Source organism: Pogoniulus pusillus, unplaced genomic scaffold (genome assembly GCF_015220805.1).
Source record: "Pogoniulus pusillus isolate bPogPus1 unplaced genomic scaffold, bPogPus1.pri scaffold_50_arrow_ctg1, whole genome shotgun sequence".
In the NCBI taxonomy this organism is placed as follows: Eukaryota; Metazoa; Chordata; class Aves; order Piciformes; family Lybiidae; genus Pogoniulus; species Pogoniulus pusillus.
In genome coordinates this window covers 1,188,162-1,203,654 of record NW_026974708.1, presented here as the reverse complement: position 1 = coordinate 1,203,654, position 15,493 = coordinate 1,188,162, and the positions used below count along the sequence as shown (strand labels likewise).

The following is a 15,493-nucleotide window of genomic DNA, read 5'->3' as shown; positions in this document are numbered from 1 at the left end:
TCGTCTTCTGAGCTATCTCGACCCCCAAGGCTAGCTGCCATTTTTCTTCTCGTTTTAACTGGGGCAAGGGAGACCTTATCTAAGGTAAACTCTGTCTTACTCTGGGAAGTGGTTTTCCCTGAATCATCTGAATTTTGTTTGTCTGCCTGGCTCTGTTCCTCACGTGGTAGTGGGGCTGAGGCTGAGGCAGAAGGACCCTTCCCCACAGCAGCAACAGCAGCCTGCTCAGCAGAGGCAAACGGGGCTAAGGCAGGAGCAGTGGCATTAGCAGGCTCGATGGCGTTCATGGGTTCGCCTTCCGAGGACCTCGCTGCCTCCCCCGGGACCGCTTCCAGTCCCCTGGTTGCAGGCGAAAGAGTCTTTGCCTCAGCAGCCTCTCTGCTGGCAGAGGCTCTGGTGTCAGTGACCCTCCTACAGATCAAAACGTTCGAGCTGCATTTTCCACAAACCAGTTCCTCAAGTTTATCTGTCTGAGGAACTTTGCCATAGCCCACACCGTCTGCAGCCAGATCTGCCACCGCCACAGCAGCCCTTTGTGACTGCACTTCTGCAGGGGTTCCATCGCCTCTACCTTTACTTTCCTCTGTTCTATTAGGTACGAACGGGAACCAGATTGTTTCCTGCCTCCATGCTTCAGGGTCAGTGGGGTACAGGCCATGTCCAACAATCTTTTCTCCTCTCAAAGGCTCCGAGGCAGGACGCTTCACTGCTCTGCGAGCAGTCCGTCTGCCCGGTGCCGAGGCCCTCCCTCCCCCGCTTCGGTTGCAGACTGTTTCTTTAACCCTTAGCTCCCTACTATTGCCTCCGGAGAAGGTAAAAACCTCACTTACAGCCTGTTTGTTCCTGCATCTCTCTCGTCTCCACACTACAACCAGACCTACAATAGCAGCCAAAAACATCAAGTTCACACATATTAGGCAGGCTGCTGGGTAGCTCAGCTCTTCCAAATAACTCCTAGTCTCTGACACCAGTGTAACATACGGCACACCCTCAATGACATTCCTAAACCCTAAAATATTCCTAACAACATCTCCAACCTTCCTTAGCACAGCTTTTACCGAGTCCCAGACCATCTTAGCAAAGAATGAACACACCTGGTAGTGCACCATAGCTGTAAAACACTGCTGAACCGATAGAGATAGAATTGAGGCAATAATAGGCTCAAACGGCCACACCCTCCTCCTCTTCGCCCTTGCCTATCTCTCCTGAAGTGGCTGTATCCCCCCAGTATAGCACTCCAACCATGCCTGTCATCCCACCAAGTGTCTGAAATGGCAACTATATCATAGCCACCCTGTTGGACCAGGACTTGCAGTTCCTCCTGCTTGTTACCCAAGCTGTGTGCATTGGTGTAGATGCACTTCAGCTGGGCTCTCGATTCCCCAATTGTCCCTAGTTTCCTTCCCTCTCTCTCCTTCTCAGAGAGAGTAACTGCCTCACCCACCCCCTTCATATCTAGTTTAAAGCCTGCCTAATGAGCCCTGCCAACTCCAGTGCCAGGACTCTCCTGCCCCTCCTAGACAACTGCACCCCATCAGGATCAAGCAGGTGCGGCTCAGCAAAAGTTCCCCCAAGGTCGAAGAAGCCAAAGTGCCTCCTCTCACACCATCCCTTGAGCCAGCTGTTGATGTCATAGGTTCTGCTGTTCCTCTCTGTGAACTCCCTTGCCACAGAGGGAACTGAGCAGAACACCACCTGTGCTCCTGCCCCATCTATCAATTTCCCCAGGGCCTTGAATTCCTTTTTAATTGCCCTGGTGCCCTTCTTCTCGATCTCATCCCTGCCAGCCTGTATTAGCAGTAAGGGGTAATAATCAGAGGGCTGGATTAGGTTTGGGAGTCTCCTGGCGATGTCCCTAACCCAGGCACCAGGAAGGGAGCAGACCTCCCTGTGAGATGGGTTGGGACGACAGATGGGTCCCTCCGTCCCCCTCAAAACTGAGTCTCCAACAGCTATGACCCTTCTCTTTGTCTTGTTTTTTGTGGAGCTGGTAACCACAGTTGGTGGGGACTGCTCCACCCTAGGCATCCTGGCTGGATGCTCCTCAGCCCTCCCATCCTCCCTGCCCTCTTCATGAAGCGCCTCATACTTGTTATGCAAGGGCAGTGGAAGAGGAGGAGAGGGCCGGGGTGGACTTCTCTTACTGCCTTTGACAGGGATTTGTATCCATCCCTCCCTGTTTCCAGGGGCAGTTCCCTTATCAGGGGCGATCTGCAGTGCCTGCTCCCACAGATTCAGCTCCCTTTCATTTTCCCTTATCGACCTGAGCCTGGATACTTCATCCTTCAGTTCAGCCACCTCATCTTTCAATTCTGCAACCAAAGTGAGCAGAAAGTTCACCTGCTCACACCTGGTGCAATTGTTCTCCCCTTCCCCTTCAACAGTGAGTGAGAGGCTCCAGCACTCCCTGCAGCCAGTAGCCTGCACTCCTGTGTGTTCCTGGATTCAGTCTGTCTGCGTGCACAGGCTTTTCCTGCCCTTCGTAGTGCGAGTGACAGACAGTGCATAGTGACACTGACAGACACAGTGCACAGTGACACTGACAGGCACAGAGCACAGCGACACTGACAGGCACAGAGCACAGCGACACTGACAGGCAGAGACAGATGGGGAAAAAAAAAAACAAAAGCTCTGAGCCGCGGGCGGGCAGCGCTCTCTGAGCCGCGGGCGGGCAGCGCTCTCTGAGCCGCGGGCGGGCAGCGCTCTCTGAGCCGCGGGCGGGCAGCGCTCTCTGAGCCGCGGGCGGGCAGCGCTCTCTGAGCCGCGGGCGGGCAGCGCTCTCTGAGCCGCGGGCGGGCAGCGCTCTCTGAGCCGCGGGCGGGCAGCGCTCTCTGAGCCGCGGGCGGGCAGCGCTCTCTGAGCCGCGGGCGGGCAGCGCTCTCTGAGCCGCGGGCGGGCAGCGCTCTCTGAGCCGCGGGCGGGCAGCGCTCTCTGAGCCGCGGGCGGGCAGCGCTCTCTGAGCCGCGGGCGGGCAGCGCTCTCTGAGCCGCGGGCGGGCAGCTCTCTCTCAGCCGCGGGCGGGCAGCGCTCTCTGAGCCGCGGGCGGGCAGCTCTCTCTCAGCCGCGGGCGGGCAGCTCTCTCTCAGCCGCGGGCGGGCAGCTCTCTCTCAGCCGCAGGCAGCTCTCTCTCAGCCGCAGGCAGCTCTCTCTCAGCTCAGCAGCCACAATGGCGGTGCTCGTGGCACGCGGCCGGGTTTTAAATCCCCAGCAGCTGACGTCAGGAGCCCCCATCCCAGCCTCGCTCTCTCTCGGGAGACCACAGCCCTGCTGGCCCCCTCTGCTTACCTTAACCTCTCTCAGAACCACGGAGAGCAGCAGAACGGAGCAGAAAAACCGATCCCAGCAGCAATACCCACAGTGCTCTGCTTTAGTTTGAAGCCATTGCCCTCATCCTGTCACTGTAGGCCTTTGCACACAGTCTCTTTCCAGCCTTCTTTTAGGCATCCTTCAGGTACTGACAGGCTGCTATTAGGTCTCTCGGGAGACTCCTTCAGGTGGAACACCTCCAGGACCCTAAGCCTGTCCTTGTAGGAGAGCTGCTTCAACCCCCTGGTCACTTTTGTGGCCTCCTCTAGACCCTCTCAATCAGGTCCACGTCCTTGCTGTGTTGAGGGCTCCAGACCCAGATGCAGTACTGCAGGTGAGGTCTCATCAGAGCAAAGTGGCAGAATCTCCTCTCTGGATCTGCTGCCAGTGCATCTTTTGGTGCAGTCCAAGCTGCCGTTGGCCTTCTGTGCTGCAGGCTCACACTGCCTGCTCATGTCCAGCTTCTTGTCTAACAGCACCCCCATGTCCTTTTCCTCAGGCCTGCTTTCTATCAACTCCTCCCCCAGTCTCTATTGATAGTGAGGACTGTTCCAGCTCAGGTGCATGACCCTGCACTTGCTCTTGTTGAACTTCATGAGGTTCACCTGGGGTACCTCTTCATCTGGTCCAAGTCCATCTGGATGATCTCCTGTCCCTCTGGCATATTGACAGCACCACTCAGCTTGGTGTCATCTGCTCTCTTGCTGATGGTGCCTTGATCCACTGTCTGTAGCATTGATAAAAACACTAAACAGCACAGAATGGGATGAGTGGAATCAGTTTTTACTGGGACAAGGCTAGGGCTGAACTTGGAGATGTTAATGGCACCCAGTTTGGAATGGGAGGTGACCCAGTCTGATGGGATTAGGGTATTGAGTTTTGACTATGACAGAGGCCAGTCTGCAGTGGGAAGGTTTACAGGAACCCAGTACATACTGAGATGAGTCCCAGACTGTACTGGAATGGGGCTTAGCCTGCCTGGGAGGAGGTAAAGTGATACAGGTTGCACTGGGAGGGGTCCTAGTATGGTCCTGGGAGGGGCTTAGGTGGTGCAGTTTCTACTGGGGGTGGGCACAGTCTGTACTGGGAAGGAATCCTGTGTTCTGGTTTGCACTGGAATGGGTTGAGCAGATACAGTTTGTACTGAGATGTGACTGGATCTGTACTGGGAAGGGTTAAAAGGATAACGTTTGTACTGTATAGGGCCCAGCCTGTGCTGGAATGGGGCCAGGGAATTCAGGATCCAGGCTGTGTTGGGAGGGGATAAGGGGATTCAGTTTTTATTGAGACAAGGCCTAATGTGTGCTTGGAGGGAGTAAAGTGACTCTGTTTGGACTGAGACAGGGCTCAGGTTGTACTGGGAGGACATGAGGATGCAGTTTGTACTGGAATAGAAGCAGCTGGCACTGGGCAGGGAGTCAGGGCACACATTCTGTACTGGAATGGGACCCAGGTTGCAGAGGAAGAGGACAATATGATCCAGCTTCTACTGGGATGAGGCCACATCTGTACTGGGAGGGGTTAAAGGGACAATATTTGGGCTGAGTCTACAGTGGAAGTGCATCAGGGTACCAAGGTGCCCAAGCTGCCAGAGCACTCAGGCCTTGCCCCAACACAGAGGCTCAGCAGGAGAGTGTGGAAGGGCAGAAAGAGCAGCTCAGGACAGCCCAAGCGCTGAGGCACTCTGGTACTGCTGCTGTGCTGGGACTCTCTGCCCCTCCACCTCTGCTCACAGGCACTGCCCTGCAGCTCCAGAGAAGACCTGGGGGAAAGATTTCAGAGAAATAAGTCTCTACGGGGTTCTGTCTTGTGTTGAACACACAGGGAGCACAGCTCCTCCTGTCTGCAGCCTCTGGGTCACACCAGACAGGCCAACATCAAAGGACACTGAAGAAGGATACTTGTGGGGAAAGAAGATTCTTACGAAGGTAGCACCACCAGCAACAACTGAAACTGAAGAAATCAGGCTGGGGCTGCACTGAGTGAGATCAGAACTGCTCTGCAGCAGAAGAGAAACAGTTTACTGCTTCTGAAAGCATCCAGTGAGCAGTTTGCTCAGGGCAGCCTTCAGCTCCTGGTTCCTCAGGCTGTAGAGGAGAGGGTTCACTGCTGGAGGCACCACTGAGTACAGAACTGCCACTACCAGGTTCATAGATGGGGAGGAGATGGAGGGGGGCTTCAGGTAGGCAAAAAGAGCAGTGCTGCTAAACAGGGAGAGCACAGCCAGGTGAGGGAGGCAGGTGGCAAAGGCTTTGTGGCGTCCCTGCTCAGAGGGCATCCTCAGCACTGCCCTGAAGATGTGCACATAGGACACCACAATGAACACAAAGCAGACAAATGCTAAACAGGCACTGGGCACAATGAGCCAAACCTCCCTGAGGTAGGCTCTGGAGCAGGAGAGCTTGAGGATCTGAGGGATCTCACAGAAGAACTGGTGCACAGCATTGCCCTGGCAGAGGGGCAGGGAAAATGTATTGGCTGTGTGCAGCAAAGCGTATAAAAAGCCACTGGCCCAGGCAGCTGCTGCCATGTGGGCACAAGCTCTGCTGCCCAGGAGGGTGCCATAGTGCAGGGGTCTGCAGATGGCAACGTAGCGGTCGTAGGCCATGATGGTGAGGAGAGAAATCTCTGCAGCAATTAGGAATACTAAAAAGAAGAGCTGGAGAACACATCCTGCATAGGAGATGGCCCTGGAGTGCCTCAGGGAATTGGCCATGGACTTGGGCACAGTGGTGGAGATGGTTCCCAGGTCAAGGAGGGCGAGGTTGAGGAGGAAGAAGTACATGGGGGTGTGCAGGTGGTGGTGCCAGGCTATGGTGGTGATGATGAGGCTGTTGCCCAGGAGGGCAGCCAGGTAGGTGGCCAAAAAGAGGCAGAAGTGCAGCAGCTGCAGCTGCTGTGTGCCTGCGAATGACAGCAGGAGGAAGTGGGTGATGGAGCTGCTGTTGGACATTGCCTGCCTCTGGCCATGGAGACCTGTCCAAGGAGGAAAAGCAGTGACAAGTTAGGGGACACTTCTCTCTGGAAACAAAGGTTCAGTGCCCACAGAACAGGCTCTGCCTCAGCTGAGTGAGGAAGGGCTCAGCTCATGCCCCATCCCCACCAACCACTGGCAGGCTTCAGCACAGCTTCCAATGCAGCTTGGGCACTTCGTTGCCATGAAGCCACCTCTGGGGCAGGACCTCCAGAGCCAGTGTCAGAGCACAAAGTGACCACAGCCCAGCCCCAGTCCCACACAGCAGGAGTCCTGTGGCTCGAGGGAGACTCAGGGAGCAGCACTGCAGAGCTCTGCAAACAATGAAGTGAAGGCACAAAGGCAGAGGGGCTTGGTGTGAAGCCTTCTCCTTGCCCTGCTCTGCTCCCTGCACCTCACACGGTGCAACTGAAGAGCTTTGGTCACCCTTCTGTGTGCACACTGCAGGAGCCTCCAGCTGCATGTCCAGATGCCAAGGCCACGACTCATGAGCTAGAGCCCACAGCTTTGAGGGCACTGCCTCTGCTGGGTAGGAGAGGAGACCAAAAGGTTGCATAGAGAAAAGTGTCTGCAGGGCAGAGAGTGGCCCAGAGCTGCCTGATGCCCCCTGCCAGGCTTCTTGGCAGCAGATCCCTCTCCATCTGCCTGCCCATGTCTCTGCTGCCTGCAGCTGTCCCTGCCAGCAGCTGCTTCTCTGTGCCCAGGTCTCTCCCTGGTCCCTGCTGACAGCTCCCATCCCACCTGCTGTGTGCTCAGCTCTACCCTGCAGACCCCTCCCAGCAGCTGGGCACTGCCCAGGCTGATCTGGAGCTGTGCAGAGACTCAGCAGCAGCTCAGGAAGCACCAAGGGGACCTGAGGCTTCAGTGTCTTCTGCAGAGTGGAGAACTAAATTCCAGTCTCACCCTGCCCAGCAAGGAGAGCAAACTCCAGGGCCAAGACTCCTTCCCTTCCAGAAAAGGCTGCCCTGATCTCCTGGAAAGGCTCCTCAGAAATGCCCAGGGGGGAGCTGCAGCTGGGAGCAAACCTGACCCATGCAGCACCCTCTGCTCAGCAGAAGGACCCTGCCTTGCCATGTTCTCCCCTGCCCTGCCAGGGAGGGCTTCTCCCACCCACAGCTTCTGCCCACAGCGCCATGGGGAGCTCTGCAGGCAGGCTGAGAGCGGAGACTGGCAGGCAGCAGAGTCCCTGCCCCAGCACACAGCCCCTGGGCTGCAGGGACCCTGCTCTGCAGGACAGCCCTGCCCACCCCTGCCTGCAGCCCAGGGCTGCACAGCTCCTCAGAATGGTCTGAGGAGAGCCTCTGGGCAGGGAGTCCTCCTTACAGAGCTCATCAGCTGTGGCTGTGCCAGCTGCAGGAGATGCCTCCAGGACCTGCACCTGCACTGCCCTGCACCCACAGACTCACCATGTCAGGGACTGCAGTGACTTCTCCTCCAGTGAGTTCTCAGCACCCTCCTGGTCCTGGCCGCCTTGGAGCTCTCTCTGCCTCCCTCATCTGCCTGAGATGCCCTGGCAGTGCTCTCAGCCCTGCTGTGCTGTGCAGAGGAGCTGCTCCTGGCCAGAGCTGTCTCCTTTCTGTGCTGCCTGCTTTCAGCAGCTCCCTGCAGCCCAGGAGCCCAGCCCAGAACAGCAGCAGAGGAGCAGCCCTGGGCATGTTAATGACCTCTCTGGTGGCTTTGGTGCCAGGTAAGCCTCAGAGGCTGAGAGGAAGATGATGAAACCTCTCCAGAAGCTGAAGTCAGCTTCAGACTCTGAAGTTTCTTGCAGTGTTAATGGGTCCCAGGGAGGACACTACTGGGAAGGTGTCCTCAGGCTCTGGTTAGGGCAGAGAACTGGAGGCAGTGCTGAGAGGGCAGGACAAGCAGGGGAAGGTGGCTCTGATGCTGAGCACACCTGGAGGGCTTTCATTAATCCAAAGGGCCAAGCCTTGACCTCCACACCCTGTGAAGGGAGATTCTGTCCCTCACTCACTCCCCAGGGCTCTCCCTGAGGCAGTAGGATGTGGACAGGAGCAATGCCAAGGGCAGGCCTGTGGCACAAACCCTGCCAGGCTCCTGAGGGTGGACAAGGAGGCACTGAGGCCCCAGGGCTGGAAGGAGGAGTTGTCTCCTCAGAGGCAGCAGTGGCACAGACAGCAGCCAGAAGCAAAGGCATGAAGAGCTTGGCTCTGCCAGGCCCTTTCAGCTCTTCCACACCCCTCTGTCCTCTCCACCTCAGGCTGTCCTGTGCTGCTGCATCCCCTCAGCCTCTTTCCCTGCAGGCTGTAGTCACCACCCAGCTGCCCACCTTGCTGCCACCTTCCTTTGCTGCTGTCTCTGCATCCTCCCTGGGTGTTCCTTGAAGCACAAAGCCTTGGGCTGCTGCAGGCCCCTGCTGGGTGATGTCTTGCAGCACAGCACTGCCCTGGCAGGGACATTTCCTTCTCATGTCCAGCCTGGACCTCCCCAGCTGCACTCTGTGGCTTTACTTCTTTCTTTTGCAGTTTGTCAATGCACAGAAAAGCTTCTCCATGTCTCAAACCACTCCTCAGAGACTCTCATGCTACCTCTGTACTGTCTTCACTCTCCACACCACTGACCCCACAGCCTGCAGCCTTTATCTGCTGATCATGTGTTTGAGGCTTCCAAACCCCATCCTCACAGGTCTCAGGGCACCCTCTAAGGTGTTTGCAGATGAAAATGTAGTGGTCAGAGGCCAAGAAAGAGACTTTGTGCCGAGTCCTGTAGTGGTTGGACAAGGAGCAGTGGTTTTGAACTGCAAGAGAGGAGACTGAGACTGAATAGAAGGAAGAAATATTATGTGATGAGGTGGCCCAGAGGGGATGCACATCCCTGGAGGTGTCCAAAGTCAGGAACTTTGAGTAGCCTGCACTAGCAGAAGATGTCCCTGCCCATGGTCAGGAGGTTGGCCTGGATGCTCTTCTGCATCTCTTCCAACCCAAACCATTCCATCATTCTTCGATTCTAGGATCCCAAACTGCTTCTCCACTGCACTACAGATGCCTACATACACCCTGGGGCTGTTCCCATCTGGTCCAGTCCCCAGCACTCCCAGAACCAGCAAGAGCTGACACTGCCAGGGCAAGAATGGCCATGGCTGTGCACAAACAAGGCACAACTCCAATGCACCTCACTCAGGAGGAGACTTCGGCACAGTTCAGTGAATTTGGTGGAATCCAGCAAAGCTAACAGAGACTTAACCAGGCTGAGGTGGGTGCCAAGGGTCACTCCATTACTGACAACATGGAAGAATTATGCAGAAGAGAATCAATTCAAGGTAGGATTAGAGAGACTGTGAAAGGAAAACCTCCTTGGGGCTGGGCTGAAATGGTTTTGCCTGGAGACTGGAATCAAAGGCACACAGGAGGCCCTTCTGTTGACTGCCAAGGTTGTGAATGGACTCCCTCACTCTCTGAACAACCTGAGAGAGCAGCCTAGATGGGCTTAGATGCAGTCCTAGTCCCAGACATGGTCACTGGGTTCAGACTCAGAGTTTGGGTGCAAGGGTTTCAGTGGCAGTGCTTTCCCATGGCCCTGTGGGTCCAGTAGAACTGGAAGGCAGCAGCAGTAGCTGGAAAGTCCTTAAACTGCTCTGGTGAATCATAAACTCAGGCTATGGAATTTCATGGCAGCACTTAAAAAGTCAATGCCCAACAATTGGTTACAATCAATGTGGGGATTTAGATCAGGATTCCACAGAGTCTGACCCATGGTCCCCATCTTGAGGTGCCTCAGCTCAGGAGATATGAGGAGAGAGGAAAGCAGTGAAGAATGAGGCAAAATGTGTTTGTGTAGCTCAGCCTTCTCCTTGCCCTTTGTAACCAGCTTGCCAGTTTTGCTCTTCCCGGGGGACTCCTTCTAACCTTCCTGCTCTGCCTGACAGACCTCTGGAAGCTTCTTTTTAGTCTTCCCATGCCTTGAAAGATTCAGCTCCAGCCATACCTTGGCCTTCCTGACCCCATCCCTACACAACAGGACAGTGTCCCTATACTCCTCCCAGGATCCCAGTCCCTGCTTCCACTGCCTGTGCAGCTCCTGCTTGCCCTTCAGCTTGACCAGCAAGTCTTGAGCAGGCTGCCCAGGAAGGTGGTGTCATCATCCCTAGAGGTGGTCCCTGATCTCTTACCCCTGGAGGCCCACAGAGGTTATTGTTCATCCTGATGCAGGCTTGGGCACTGCTCCTTGAAAAACTTTACAAGTTGATGTTGGCCAAATCCCAGATTTTGTCCAAGTCCTCCCGGACTGCAGTTCCATGCTGCCAGCTGTTGATGTTTGTGTGCAGCTGCCTCGCCCTGACTGTGCTGAGCTGTCAGTACCAGGTCACAGCGGGAGAAACTGCAGGATATTACAGCTGCTAAAAGCAGTCACTGGTTGTGTGCTGCTCAGAGAGCGATCAGCACAACAACCCTCTTGGAAACACCAAGTGAGGACACAAAAGGGCAGTGAGTAGAGAGCAGAGCTGGGCTGCTTGGAGAGGAATGCTTGAGGATGATCAAAAAGAAGACATTGGAAGGATAAAGAAGGTGAATGAAAACAAAAGGTTCATTTGTGGCCTGCTTAGGGTTTCTGCCTGGCAGTCCTGCAACAGGGGTTGTAAAAAGCCTAACACAGCTGATCCCTCCAGACTTATGTCTGCTTATTGTCACGGTCATGGGAACCTGAATGCTCTCCCTGCTGTCATCATGGCAAGATCTGTGGTGGAAGAAAATGAGCAATCCCTCATCCTGGATGGGATCCCAGGATGTCTCTAGGCCAAGCAAAATCACTGTGAGTGGAGAAAGAGGAAAGGAGGGTTGGGCTGTTTGTGTGCTAGGCTGTGTCAGTGGAGAACTTCAGCCTGTATGGACACACACAGTGCAGGGATCCCTGCAGAAGATGGCCTCAGAGCCTCCATTTATCCAGCAGCTGGCCCTGGGATCCTTTCATCCCTCCAGTTCTCCTCTGCCCCAGCCACACACACAAATATCTCTCTCTGTGCCCTCTCTGTCTGATGGTGCAGCAGGGAAGCTCTGCTCTGGAGGATCTCCTTCTCCAAACAGAATTGAGCCTGGGGGTGACCCTGCTAGGTCCTAGACACTGCAGCAGGATGAGCCATGGCCAGGAGCACAGAAGGGGAACTTCTCCTTGTGACTGCTCAGCAGGGGTAATTGGTGACCAAGGAGTAACCTGGTACAGATTCCAACCAGAAATCCCAGCTGCAGAAGGGGTTCCACTGGCTGGAAGCAGGAATTCAGAGACAGAAGGACTCCATGGAAGGCAGTGATGTTTCCTTTGGCGAGGAGTTAAGGAGCAGCCACAGCATTCTCTTGTAGCCATCCTGCAATGAGAGTGTGTGGGAATGGAATGTGAGAAGGATAACAATCGAGTGCTGGCCTGGATTTCCCACAGCTGCTGCCTACTTTATCTGAAGAAAAGATAGGGAAGTGGACATCTCATTAATGAGAAAAATAAGGCCTGGTTTATGCAAAGGACTAGGTTGTTCTTGCCTAATTATGCTAATGTGTAGGTGTGTGCTCTATGCTCAAGACTATATAATGAGAGTCAGAACAATCAATAAGGTGTCTCTGGTATAACTCACATTGAATGGCCTTGAGTCCATGTGACATTGCTCTTGATCACACTGATCTGTGTGAGCTTTGACCATATTCCCACGACAGCAAATAGGTAGCTGCAACAGGAGTGCTCAGAGCTGTGATAAATGTGGGTTCAATCTTGATTAGATATGGATCATAATGACACTGATATTGAAATGATTAAGTGGTGTTTATTTAATAGAAAAAAACCCAAGCACACAAATTTATTTACACTTAGCACACAGAGATTCTGTCCCAGGGCAGGAGGAGCTCGCTGTGCAGAATGTGCACCTCCAGGCAGAATGAGTCAAACAGCTTCAGAGCAGCTTCAGAAATGTACTCAATTGAAAGAGGTTCCTGTGGTGCAATCTGCTGCTTGTCCTCTAGGGCAGTTCTGAAGGACCTCTCCTGGCCTTCCAAAGTGAAACACAGGCAGAAACCTTCACAAACCTTAGAAAATAGTCAATTTGCTCACTCCATGTCCTGAGCTTCAATATTTGTAATCTAAACCACTGCGCAGAAGCACAAAGGAAATCTAGCCCTGGGCAGGTGGCGATGGTGTGGGGTGCTGTGGGCAGCTGCTGCGGGCAGCTGCTGCGGCTTGTGCAGTTCAGATTGAGCACAGCATCAGAGAGGATCCATGGGAATGGCAGGGCAAATCCTCTGTGGCTCTCAGGAAGCTGTCGGATAGGCCAGCCACCTGCATGAACAGGTGTGGGATGCAAAGTGCAGAAGAGCTGTGGGAAAGGATGTGAAGAGAATAATAACAGACCTTGGGTTCCCACCAGCTGCAGACTTCCTTATCGCAGAAGGGATACATAACGGACACCTCATCAACGGGAACAGTGAGGCATGGGTTGTGTTGATGTAGTGAGTTGTCCTTGACTAAGTATGCTAATGTGTAGGTGTGTGCTCCACTGGCTGAGTGTATCTATTTTGGGCTGTTACATAATAAAGTGGTCTCTGGCATAATTCACACTGAATTGTCTGGAGCCCTCCATGGCAAGGCCTCTGATCATGTTGGTCTACAGGCCTGGCTGCAGTTCCCATGGCAGGCAGAGATTTACAAGCAACACCATGCTGCAACAAACAGAAGCCAGGCTTATGGGCTTTGGAGTCATCTGAACAGGTGCTGTACACAGGGGTTGGCCCCTGGCAGGAGCATCAGGTCTTTGATGTTGGAACCTGATGCCTTTAAGCTGTCACCAAGCTACAGCTGGGCCAAGCCATCCATGCTGGGCTGAGCTCAGGTGGGCAGCTGCTTCCCAGAGCAGGACAAGCAGTTTCAGACCCTTATCTGGGTTCAGGAGATGCACAGCACCAGCGTCTCCTGTTGGTGGTGGAGGCAGGCTCCCAGCTACACGTGGTGTGACAACAGGCAAGACAGGGGTAGGCAGCAAACAAAGAGAGCAGTGCAGCAACCAAGTAAGTTAGCTAAACTGAAGCATTTTGATGCATGCTTTTGACCAATAACAATAAATGAAAGCACCCCCACAGCCAATCCTTGGTTATCTGCCCAGGAATGGAAGATGCATGTGCCCAGCATCCTGACCTGTGTGTACCAGAAGGCAAAGCAGCATGCAAAACAAGCCCAAACATGGTGTTCCTGTGGCAGACTGGTGGGCACCATGACTGTTGTCTTCTCTTCCTGCCCTGACTGTGGCAAGACCTTCAGCTGCAGCTCCACCCGCAACACCCGTCACTGGATCCACACCAGACAGCTCTTCCCCGTACAGAGTGCAGCAAAAGCTTCACTCTGAGCTAGGCTCCTCCGGCATCACCTCGTCCACAGCAGTGAGAAGCCCTTCACCCGCACTGACTGTGGCAGGAGATTTTCCTCTAAGTGGCTTTGAAGCTTTCCAGCAGGCCTGGCAGCTTCCAAAAGGCTTCCTGATGGATTCCTGTAGGCCTGGGGCTTCTCTCAGGCTTTCCATGAACTCAGAAGTAGGAAGAGATCTTTTTGAGTGTTTAGAAGTTTTTAGATGCTTTGTTTTTAAAGTGTGAGATTGATGCATTCCAACAGGTCTGATGCTTCTGATGGGATCCCCCTGCCCACCTCTGGCATTGCATCATGCCGGAGGAGACAGGTTTTGCTCCTCAGTGGCCCTGCTGACTGACAGCAAGCCTGGGCTTCCCTTGTCAGTCCAGTAGTCACAAGTGTCCTTGCTGCCTGCCAGCTCACTGGAATGCATCAAGGGCACTGCTGGGCCAGTGTAAATGGTGAGCAAAGCCCCAGGCTCACAGAAAGGCAGCAGGGCCTCTGTTTTGTCAGTGAAAAGCCTGACTAAGAAGGCTCAGGATTGGTGAATTGAGAAAAGGCACTGATGTGGCAGCAGAATTCCTTTTGGAAGCACAGGGTCCGCAGTAAAGCAGCAAGGCCACTGCTGGGGCAGTGGAAAGCCCTTAGGAATCACTGCACTGCTTCTGCAAATAGGCTGAGCTAAGGTACTCCTGCATTGTGGTGTTAGGTTAATTAGGTGATTAGCTAAGGTAATTAGGCATTGTGCTTATGATATCTTATGTTACATTAAATTCTTACCTCTTTATCTCAGCCCTGAGCTGTGTGTGTTCCTCTTCCCCTCACTTTTGCATTGGGACAGCAGGCAGTTAGCCCTTGTGCTGCATTATTATGTTCCTTTTTGGTACCCAAGCTGAGCCCAAGGAGTGTGCTTGCAGTGGTGCAAGGAAAAAGCATCATAAAGCAGTTTTATAAAAGATGAGGATGAAGCAGGGCACAAGAGCAAGAAAGAGCTGTTTGCTGTTTGCTTGCTCAGCTCTTCAGCTTATCAGGCTTTGGAAGATGGCCAAGGTCAGTGCATGGAACTAGCAAAGGCCTCAGGGAGATGAGAAAAATCTTTCCTCCTCTGCCCAGGCCTGTACTTCAGCCATGAGGAACAGCTGCTGCCCTGTCTGGGACAGAATCTGGGAGGTCTGCACCCCGTATGACCACGGGGAGGAGATGTGGAAATGGGATGGAAAAGCCTTTGCAGGCCTAGCTTCACTAGTGCCTGAGTTCCAGGGAAGTTCTGCCCTGGAGATGCTGCATCGGCGTGCAGTGGAAAATCACCCAAGGAGAGCAGACAGCCTGATCCTGCTTCTGATTCTGCTGAGAGGACTCCCAAAGCATCTGCATAAGATGCAGGTGATCCCACGAAGAATCAGAGGGGCTCTGTCTCCAAGCAGCTGGAGGAGAGGCACAAGTGGGTTTGTTGGACTGTACAGAGCTGACAGCTTGGCAGGTTGAAGAGGAGGAACCTGCTGTGCCAGAGGGATCTGCACTCCAGTGTGCACTGGAAGCTGAGCACCGGAATGAAGCCACAGTTTGCTTTCACTTGGAGGGGTGGAATGAGTCCCTGGACTCAACTGCCCCTGGGGTAGGAACACAGCCTCAGCATTTGGACTGGTCATGGACTGATCCAGTCTGTAGTGGAGCAGGGTGGAGATGCAGAGCAGCTGCAGTGAGCAGTCCTCTCTGTGCTGCAAAGAGATCTCACTGTGAGTGAGAATGGACAGAGACTGTCCTATGATGTCTGTTGTTTGATGCTGATTGCTGCTGGGCAGGATGCAGATGGCTGGCACAGGATAAGAAGTGGAGAATGTCATGGGTTGAGCTGAAGCTGCTGCTGTTCTTCACAGCCTG

General features: G+C 54.1%; 1 protein-coding gene across 2 annotated transcripts; it reads right to left on the bottom strand.

The window, feature by feature from the left end:
- Positions 1–5,326: 5,326 nt before the first annotated feature.
- Positions 5,327–15,261, bottom strand: LOC135174174 (olfactory receptor 14J1-like). 2 transcript variants are annotated; one of them, XM_064141402.1, is made up of 2 exons: positions 15,241–15,261; positions 5,327–6,268 (listed from the first exon to the last, which is right to left on the bottom strand). In XM_064141402.1, the coding sequence occupies exons 1-2, from the start codon at positions 15,259–15,261 to the stop codon at positions 5,327–5,329; spliced, it is 963 nt and encodes a 320-aa protein (XP_063997472.1). The 2 variants fall into 2 exon arrangements, with proteins under 2 accessions (XP_063997472.1, XP_063997473.1); XM_064141403.1 differs by lacking the exon at positions 15,241–15,261 and having other exon boundaries at positions 5,327–6,286.
- Between the last annotated feature and the right edge of the window lie 232 nt (positions 15,262–15,493).